The 10,169-nt window shown below is 42.7% G+C and overlaps 1 protein-coding gene across 1 annotated transcript; it reads left to right on the top strand.

The window, feature by feature from the left end:
• Positions 1-1,890: 1,890 nt before the first annotated feature.
• Positions 1,891-2,229, top strand: LOC145418255 (caspase-3-like). The gene has a single exon (XM_080286700.1). The coding sequence runs from the start codon at positions 1,891-1,893 to the stop codon at positions 2,227-2,229; it is 339 nt and encodes a 112-aa protein (XP_080142826.1).
• The last annotated feature ends 7,940 nt before the right edge of the window (positions 2,230-10,169 follow it).

Here is a 10,169-nt window from a genome sequence, read left to right on the forward strand (position 1 = left end):
ATAAGTACTGTCAACAAGCTTGAAATTTACTTGTTCTTCTCTTCGTATATGCTCCCCATATTTATCACGTTGCCTGTGCAACATGCTACAGTCAATGACATGTCTTCTATCATAACAGATATGATGCCCATGTCTTTCAACACGCCATTAGTGTTTGCAGCAGCAGCTCTGTCAGACACCTGACATCGCTCACACGTCATAGCAAGGTTCTTCCACACCCTCCAGTTCTGCTCGCTGCATTGCACAGAAGCACCTGGTGCGAATTCTGAAATTACTGACATTCCCGTTGCCGTTGTAGATCGTGAATCGTAAGACAAGTAACCAGATCCAGATGGTTGATCGCTTAAAGGAGAGGGCAGATGTCAGAGCAGATCCAGATGCATTTGTCAAGTGTTCAGATGCAGGAACAGATGTAGATGCAGGTTCATGACACGACCCGCGGATGAATGTTTCATCAGATGGAGTCAATGGCACTACAACATTCAGGCATCAACTGATGCAAGCACTCTTCTGGTCTTCATAGAAGTGAAGTCTTCTTCAGTCATCCTCAGTTTGTATTCCTTCTCCAAATTCTTCCGTTGATTTTCATCCTTACAAAATATGTCGAATTGATCATCAACATCCTTCATAAACTCTGCTTCATTTGTCCAAAACGGTCTGCATCGTTTCTTCGTGGTCCATCTGTCGATTGAATTGAATGACGATATTAGTTTCTGGATCATCTTCGATATTGTCAGCTGATGAAGAGGGTAGACATTACACCATACTCATCTATCGTGAAGCTCATTTGCGACATTATCAGTGACACTGACCATCCTGAAGTTCTCGGAGAGCAGAATTCTCTCAGTGACTTGCCTGAATGTCAGATGGGAGAGTTTCGATGCCACTGATTGTATGACCATTATGCAGTAGCTTGACATTTGTTACATGCTTCCTAGTCTCCATTACTGCATACCAATACAGATAACATTGGCATATACGAGCCTTTGATGAACAATAACACAAATCCCACCAATACCTGCAAGACAAAGCAGCACAATATTTAGGTTGAGGCCCAATATATTATGCAATTGATTTCATTTGTGCATAATTTCAGCTGAAAATCACAATCCCAAAGCAGTTAATTCTGATTAACACTATTTTTAAAAGTTTCCCGTAGTCAATGACTCTTCTGGAGGAATAAACTGAGGGTTGCTGGCACGCAGAAGATGGCAACACCCCAAAAATGGTATTTTCTCTAGTTTTGACATGTTTATCAATGCTTAGTACTTACACTTTTTTTAAAATTGAAGAAAAAAATATTTTCACTCCACCCATTCGTAGACCATTGATAAATAAGAGGAAAAAAGCTGGTAAAGGAACAAAATCTTAAAAGACACTATGATACACAGCTTTAGAGGATGAACTGCGGTTTCCAATTATCCTTGCAAGCTATTAAATCTTAACTAATCTGTTCTTGTTTCCTCCAGACGATTTACGTGCAACCTCGGTGTCTTTAAAATTTCGTTTTTTTTTTTTTTTCCCTAGGTTGCGTCGATGAGGGTTGACTGGGACGAGCCTGCTGAAGTGGAATACCCAGCCCCCTGTCAGACACCCTACGGCCAAGTTCACGTGTTCAACTATACAGAGGAAAGAGACGGAGCACAAGTTGACGCAGAGAATTTGATGCTCACCTTTACCAAGCTGGGGTATAGTGTTAAGATTCACGAAAATCTGACGAGAAATGAAACAATGCAAACAATTTTTGAAATCAGGGAAGACTGCAGTTTGCAGTGGACAGACTCCCTTTTTATTTTCGTCATGAGCCATGGTATTTCTTGCAATGAATTTTATTGTAGAGGTCAAGAAACAATAAGCTTGCCTGAAATAAGAAGCCAGTTCACTGATACGATGTGCCCGCTACTCAAGAAGAAGCCAAAGATCTTCATGACTAACTACTGCCGCGGAACCGAGTGTGAGATGATCGACACAGACACCATCGACGTTCCCCACGATCTGGTCAACATCCACGCCGGTGCTGAGGGCATCAAGGTGCTCAGGAGTCGAACCACGGGTACCATCTTCATCAGTTCCCTCTGTCACGTCCTGCACTCCATTGCCGGACCCACCGACCTGCGTGATGTGTACTACCTCCTCAGGGACACAATGAAGAGGAGAAAAGCCACGACACCCATGTGGGAAGACTGGGGCTTTAAAAGATACATTGTACAAAAAAACAAGATTTGTTGAGCAGCAGGGGACCGTACTCATAAGTGGCTTTGGTGACTTTACAGTGCCTCTTTAATGATTTATGCGGCACATTACACATCAGTATTGCCCTGCGTATTATTGATGCAAAACAACGTCGATATTTAATTGACGTGAATATCACTTAAGAGAAAAGTAAAGTGCAATATACTAAATAAATCTAAGTATGAGGTACTGTAGAGCCTCCTGTATTACAACGAGCGGCGAACTGGGTCATTAAACCAACGTGGACATTTTCCAATCAGATCAGCACACTTCAAGGCAGTGAATGAGTAAGCACGTGGAGAGCGAGCAAGTGAAAAGTGAGTGAGGGTATGTAAGTGGATAGTGAGTGAATGAATGGGGAATGATTGCGTGAATGAGTGAGCAAGCTAGTGAGTGACTGAACAACCGAATCGGGAGTGAGTAAATGAGTGAATGGGTAGCGAATGAGTGAGTCAGGAGTCAGTGCGTTAGTGGGTAGGGACTAAGTGAATGGGCAAGAGTGAGTAGGAAGCGAGTTACTGGAGCAGATGGGTATGTAAGCGAAGGAGTGTGTGAGATATGAACAAGGAAAGGAGTGGTGGGCAAATGATTGAGAATTAATGAGTAAGGAGGATTGGAGAGAGAGTGAGTGCGTGGGGAGTAAGTGTGTGCGTCAGTGGAGAGAGAATGAGAAGTGAGTGAATGAGTACTGGATATTTAAGTGAGTGATTGGAGAGTATGGAAGTGAGTTGGTGAAATAAAGTGAAGAGACGACTTTGGGTGGGGATAGAATGCATGGGGGCAAGGGAAGAAGTGGGTATGTAAAGTAATACAGGAAGGGGTAAGTGAGAGTGGAATGATGTGGAGAGTCTGAGTGTACAGAGTGAGAGAGGAAAAGACTGAAAGAGGGAAAGGAGAGGGAGGAAAGAGGCGGATTGGAGAGTAAAGTTGTTTTGCGAATTTTGGGGGAGAGAGGGGGAGAATTGAGTGCTAACGTGAAAAGAGAAAAATTGAGTGGACAGGGAAGGAGTGGGAGGTGAAGCGGAGCTTGACTTTCGTGGAAGGCGTTGAGGAAATTATAAGGAAACTATGAATGAGAAGGGTGAGGATGGGGGGCTGGTGGTACCGGTATTCTTAACTAGGGCTTAACAAGAAGGGGGAGAGGAGCTGGGAGAAGATGAGGTAGTGAAAATACTAGGAAGGGGGGGCCAAAGAAGGTAAGGACACGAGAGACAGACAGAGAGGGGGGGTAGGGGTAGGAAACTGGAAAGGGATGAGCGGAGGAAAGTGGGAGGGAGGAGGAAGAAAGGATGAGATGGAAAGTAAAATGATGCGAGACTAAGGAGTAATAAAAAGTGAGGAATCAAGTTGACATCATTCAGAGAGCGCATACCTCAGCCAATGCCTATGCCAAACAATTCTGAACTCCACAATTTAATCAGCCCTTCCTTGTCCCATGACCCATATATCCCCAAAATTTCACTGAACTCCATCAGTAACTTTTGAGATGTGAACAAACAAAAAAAAAGTCCTGATCCGGGACTCGAACTCAGATTACCACCTATTTTTAATCAGTTCTTCCTTGCACCATATCCCACATAATCAAAAAAATCCATTGTAATCCATTAATAGCTTTCTGAGATATCTTCTGGACTAACAGACAGACAGAATCACTTCCCAACTGCGTTGACCGAGGTAAAGAAGGGAGGAGGAGGGAGTCGGTAAAGGGATTTTGGGTTGAGAGGAGGGATGCAGTAAGAGGAGGAACGGAGGGTGAGGTAAGAGGAAGAAAGGAATGTGGGGATAAGAAGGTGAAGGGAGATTAGTAGGGGATGACGGGGGAAATGCAAGAGATGAAAAAGTGACGGAATGAAAGCAGGTATATACGAGTAGGAATGAGATGAGATAAGGAGGGAAAGGGGATGTACTGATGGGAGTGGGGGAGGGGGAATACGAGGTGGTGGAAAGGGAGCGAGGGATGGGGGGGAAGGAGAGAGAAAACGGGGAGGGAAGAAAGGAGCCAGGGGAAAGGGGAATAATGTAGAAGAGGAGGAGGGATGTGGAGTACTTCGTGAAGGAGGCAGTTTAATGTAAAGAGGGTCCTGTCTAGCTGACCTAAGAGCATTTTACTTCATGCTTCCACCCCGCTTGGCTCCCTAGATTGGCCGTTGTGTGCGCTGCTTGTGCTTGGTGGTGCCTTGTTTTGCCAGTCCTCTTTGGCCTAATGCCCCACATAGCGGGCGATGGCAATAAAGCTGCAATAAGAAAAAAAAAAAAAAAAGACCAAGTTGAATTAGCGACTCAAGTTTAAACCGAGGGGTTGTGTGCTCTGCTTTGGGACTCTGTGTATGCTATTCTGTAGTGAATATCTTCCACACGTGAGTTAATGTTTAGTAGTTGTCATCACATGATCTATTAATTAGGTTGTACTTAGTGATATTACAATTATTTACTCAATAAGAATTGGTAAGTTTGAGTCACTCTTGCTGTTTCTGCCAATGTCATTCATTATATTCAAGTGTCAAGAGTCTGTGTCTTTATTTTAAAGCCAGTCTTTGTTGCGTCAACGAGCGGTTTCGGAACTCAGGGGCTAGTTACAGTGTTCTGATTTACCTTTATTGTTAATGTTTGGAACTTTTGATAATTTCTGCAACCTTTAGTTTGACAGTCCTCCTCAAAGCTGTTTGATATTGTTCTGTGTAGCTTTAAGTTAGTGTTAAGTAAGTTAAGTATTGTTAATCGCCTAATTCATTCTCCCTTTTGTCATTGCTATTGGTTTTAGAATTTATTACTGTGTTCCCCCTTTTTGAGCTTACGACTTGATGTGGTTAACCTCACCTTTGACTCTAGAATTTCTGTTGTTCACTTTACCTTATCTTCACCCCACTCAGACCTTTGGCCCCCACCTCGTCGTAATAATAATAATAATAACAATATATATATATATATATATATATATATATATATATATATATATATATATATATATATATATATATATATATATATATATATATATATATATATATATATATATATATATATATATATATATATATATATATATATATATATATATATATATATATATATATATATATATATATATATATATATATATATATATATATATATATATATATATATATATATATATATATGTGTGTGTGTGTGTGTGTGTGTGTGTGTGTAGAGATATTTAGACAGATAGATATTAGGATGTTTCACTTATGAAAAAAGTTAAATATATGATGATTCCATGACTTACCACAAAATACTATGATACTTAAACTAATGAAGTAGATAATTATTGTAGAATTTTGCACAAAATAAAATGATATTAATACTGACAAATAAACTCTAAAGATACCATTCTTATATTGTTAATTAATGTGAGTGGGGCCAAATAAAAATGTACATGAACAATTTATGCTAACTGTCCAACTCCCTGCCTCCTGCTTCAGTTAAGGGAATCATTTGAGATGTTCGAGCAGTAGATTCAGATGGAGTAAAACAAAATTTAATATGAACACTACTGTTGTCACTGTGAGTGCGGCATTGTGATTTTACGGATTACCGGATTTATATTTCACGGATTAAAATCACAATGCCACTGTGAATGGCTTAGAGAAATATGATCTGATACACGGAGTTCTCATACATCTGTGTCAAACTGTTTTGAATGTATAAAATACTTGGGTATTTTACAAAGTTGTATTTACTTTGGATACATCTGAGCTTGTGTTTTTGTCCACCCTCCAGCACTTCCACCTGTCACAGTTAGCGTTGTCGATTCCGTTTCTCCGTGACTGCAAACCCAGAGTTGGCTGACTCACGTTTCGACCCACCAGTAGTGAGGGGGAAAGGGAAGTCGGGGGAAATTTAGGACAATGCGGGGGAAGGGAGGCAGGCAGGATGACGGGGCTTGTTCATTTCCAGTCCAGCTCTCGCTCCAGGCAGACGTCTCCATGCCTGAACAACGAGCTACTCTTTGTACTACTGATGAAGTCTGCGACCCGTTGAGGGGGGCATCCAGCAGTAGTTCCAAGCTGCCGGGAGCCACGAAGATCACGGGTGCGGTGGTTTGGCTCAACGTGAAGTCTGAGTACGGGTTCATCAAGCGCCGGGACACCGATGCTGATGTTTTCGTACACAGACTCGGGATCGTTGCACCGAATCCCCGGCACTTCCGGCGCTCTCTCGGCGAGGGTGAGACGGTGGAGTTTCGTCTCCATCAGTCACCTAAAGGCCCTCTCCCACTTCGGCGTAAATAGGCACGATGAAACCACGATGAAAATCGTGGCCGAAGTCGGTGATGTGTCGACGACTCTGACCAAGAATCGTGGTGTCGGCGTAATACCGGCGGCACCAGTACGACAAAACGCCGACACCTCGGCGGAGAATACGTTATAACCGGCGACTAGTAGCCGACATATCGCCGATATGTCGGCGTAATGCGCAAGCATTATTCTAAATTCAAATTTTAACGTTTTTTTTTATGGCAATTCAACGGCAATAAAGGTACAACGGCGGCGTGCTGTCGACGGTGTATCGTCGATGTGTTGGTGAATGCATCGCACGCACCTCGCAGACAAAACGCCGAGGCCATCGCAGGGCCTCGCCGTCATCGGTGTATTCAAGGCGATTAATCGATGGTTCATCCGCGAAATGTCGTCGATATATCACCGACATTCATAAGATGAAATATTACTGTCGCACAACCCGGTACGTATCGTACGGTTTACGTAAGCTATGTCGTATTAACCTCACTGATGCATCGCCGATACATTGCCGACGCTTCGCCGTATGACCTTATGACATCTCAACGTTTTTTTTCACTGCCGACGCCTCGCCAATGTCGGCGATCATACGCGGTTTATACAACGGGTAATCACCGACGTCGCCGAGGTGTCGCCTTGTTGTCAACGACTAATCTGAGAAATTTTACAAAATCGTGGAGGGCCACGACGTTTTCATGCAGCATGAAAACGTCGTGGCCCCCCACGACAAATTTCCACCTCGTGCGACGTATCGGCGACATGCCATGAATGGACAAGATTTTGATCACGAATACCCACGATTAGGGATTTTTGACACATCGTGACTTTATCTTCCCCACTTTCGCTGAAGTGGGAGAGGGCCTTAAGAGTCCTGAGGCTAGGGATGTCACTGGGCCAGGGGGTGTTTCTGTGCAGGGCTCTGCCCATGCACGGAGGCGCCCTACGGCCCAGAGACGCCGGCCTCGAGGTCCTAGGTGTTCTGGGGAGACGAACCTCCTCGTTTCAATGTGCGTCGCTACGGCACAGGCTTTTAGTGGGGGTGACAAGGCTGTTTTGCGCGTTCTCCTCCCTCAGATTTTCGAGGAGAACGGGCTACCGAGCCTTGGCATCCCCCGGAGCTTTGCCGGCGATGCACGTTCAGTCCTTCGTCAGCAGCGTCGTCTCCGGCGGCCACCGGGGCAGCCAAGGCCACCTCCACCTCGGCCATGATGCATCCAACTGATGACATTGATTTCTTGGCCTGACGAGGAACATCTCAATATATCTAGCTCTGTTGGCCCATGCACTACAAATCTACCATTCATTAATTAACTTGCCGTCGGATATTTAACTTATGCATAACATGCTGATCTTGATCTTCACCCATGGTATCTAATGTGACAATAATATGGAGAAAAAAATTATTGCTTCATGGTTGGTTCATACAAGTAAACACCCACACGACAGTTCAGGGGAATGAGAGGGTGAAATTCCAGGTTGCAAATTTTGGTTTAGAAAAGGTAGAAAACAAGAGAAAAATACACGCACGATTTGTGACGTTCCTTTCAGTACAACAAACACTCGATAAATTCACTTGCAGTAAAACTGATAATTTCTTCTCCCACTACAAACAAAAATCCAAGTGGCACCACACCTCGCTGGGAGAGAGACCAGAGCCGACTCATCCGTGATAGAACTTAGTCTCTTAACAAAAAGTATTAAAGTTTAAATTCGAGGCCGCTATCACGTAATATATGTCAAATAAAAACAAACGTTTGACAGTCATATGGATAGTGAATCATCAACGTATATTAAGGGAAACGAATTTAGGAAGGATCTGGTTGGATGAAACTGTTATGTGCAGTGTCGTCCTCATAGATCACTTTGGATGTTGAAAATGGAAGAACGTCACGGAGATATCGTTTCAAATAATATATAATATTGTTCTTGGGGATACGCTGGTGCAAAAGGATACAATATTCATTGCTGCAAACACATGCCGATTAGAAGTGCAGCGCCAGAATGCACGCGCCTGCCCGCGCGGCGCGTGCGTTTGTGTGTGTGTGTGTGTGTGTGTGTGTGTGTGTGTGTGTGTGTGTGTGTGTGTGTGTGTGTGTGTGTGCGTGTGTGTTCTTCTATCTATATACCTAGGCTGCTTCCCCCAAGGAAAGGGAGGTAGCCGAGACAGGACGACACACTCTCCATTTACTCATCCATTCAAACACATTCATTCACATCTTAGCCCCAAAGGGGAGAACGGACAGATCCTCACCGCACCACACCGCACAAGGGTCACTGTGTGTTCTTACCTTACCTAATTGTTCTTACCTAATTGTATCTTTACAGGAATGAGTCAAGCTCGTACTGTCCCGTGTCTTAAACCATATTTATCGTAAATATCCTTTAATTTGTGAAATGTTTTGGCACACACTATTTCATTCGGTAGTGCATTCCACTGATCAATTGTTCTATTTGGGAAACTAAATTTCCTTACGTCTTTATCACCTCTTTTTATGCAGTTTTTTTGCAGTGTCCTCTTGCTGATGCTTCCCCATACGTTAAGTAATCATTTATGTCTATTTTCTCCTTCCCTGATGTGCATTTATTTAGCATAATCATGTCACCACTTTTCCTTCTCTCCTGTAGTGTTGGTAGATTCAGTTTATTTAGTCTTTCTTCGTAGCTTAGATCCCTTTAGCTTGGTACCCATCTTGTAGCGGCCCTTTGAACTTTTTCAATCTTGTCTGTGTTTTTAGAGATGAGGACTCCAGACTACTGATGCATACTCCAGGGTTGGTCTGGTGAATGATGTTATTATCTTTCTTAGCATGTCTTCATTTATGTATGTAAACGCTATTCTCATATTGGCAAGCAGTGTATACATGTTCCGTACCTTCTCACTGATGTGGTCAGCCGGAGATTGTCTGTTACTGACAATCACACCCAGGTCCTTCTCTCGTTCTGATGTGTGTAGGATTTTATTTCCTACTGTATAATCCCAATCAGGTCTTTTTCCACTTTTACCAAACTTGATTATATGACACTTGTCCACATTGAATTCCATTTGCCATGTATTACTCCATTCATGAAGTTTATTTAATTCTTCTTGTACCTCTTTACAAGAGTCTGTGTTAGTAATTCTCCTTTGTATTTTTGCATCATCTGCAAACATACTTAGATAGCTTTCACTTCCAGTGTTACTGTCTATATCATATACACTAAAAACATGATTGGTGCCAGCACTGAGCCCTGTGGTACTCCACTAGTCACTTCTTTCCATGATGAGTAATTTCCCCATAGTACTGTTCTCATTTTTTTTCCTGAGAAAATCTTGCATCCAACAATACAGTTTGCATCGAATTCCTCCTTGATGGTACAGTTTTCATAAAAGTCTTTTAGTGTGGTACTGTGTCAAATGCTTTCTTGAAATCTAAATAGATACTGTCCACCCAACCTTCTCTGTTCTGTAATGTTTCTGTTACTCTGTCATAGTAGGTCAACAGATTAGTAACACACGATTTTCCTTTTCTGAAACCAAACTGCCTTTCTGTTATCATATTGTGTTCTTCTACGTGATTTACCTAAGCTTTTCTTATAAGCTTTTCTAATACCTTGCTTACAACACTGGTTAGTGATACTGGTCGGTAGTTCAGTGGATTTTGTCTATTCCCTTTCTTGAATAAGGGATCAATGTTTGCT

The sequence above is a fragment of the Coenobita brevimanus genome, chromosome 113 (assembly GCF_032717465.1).
Source record: "Coenobita brevimanus isolate Jiangsu-jjx chromosome 113, ASM3271746v2, whole genome shotgun sequence".
In the NCBI taxonomy this organism is placed as follows: domain Eukaryota; kingdom Metazoa; phylum Arthropoda; class Malacostraca; order Decapoda; family Coenobitidae; genus Coenobita; species Coenobita brevimanus.

Bases quoted from the DNA above. Each gene is read 5' to 3' on its own strand.
- LOC145418255 (XM_080286700.1), top strand. From the start codon at position 1,891: ATGTGCCCGCTACTCAAGAAGAAGCCAAAGATCTTCATGACTAACTAC.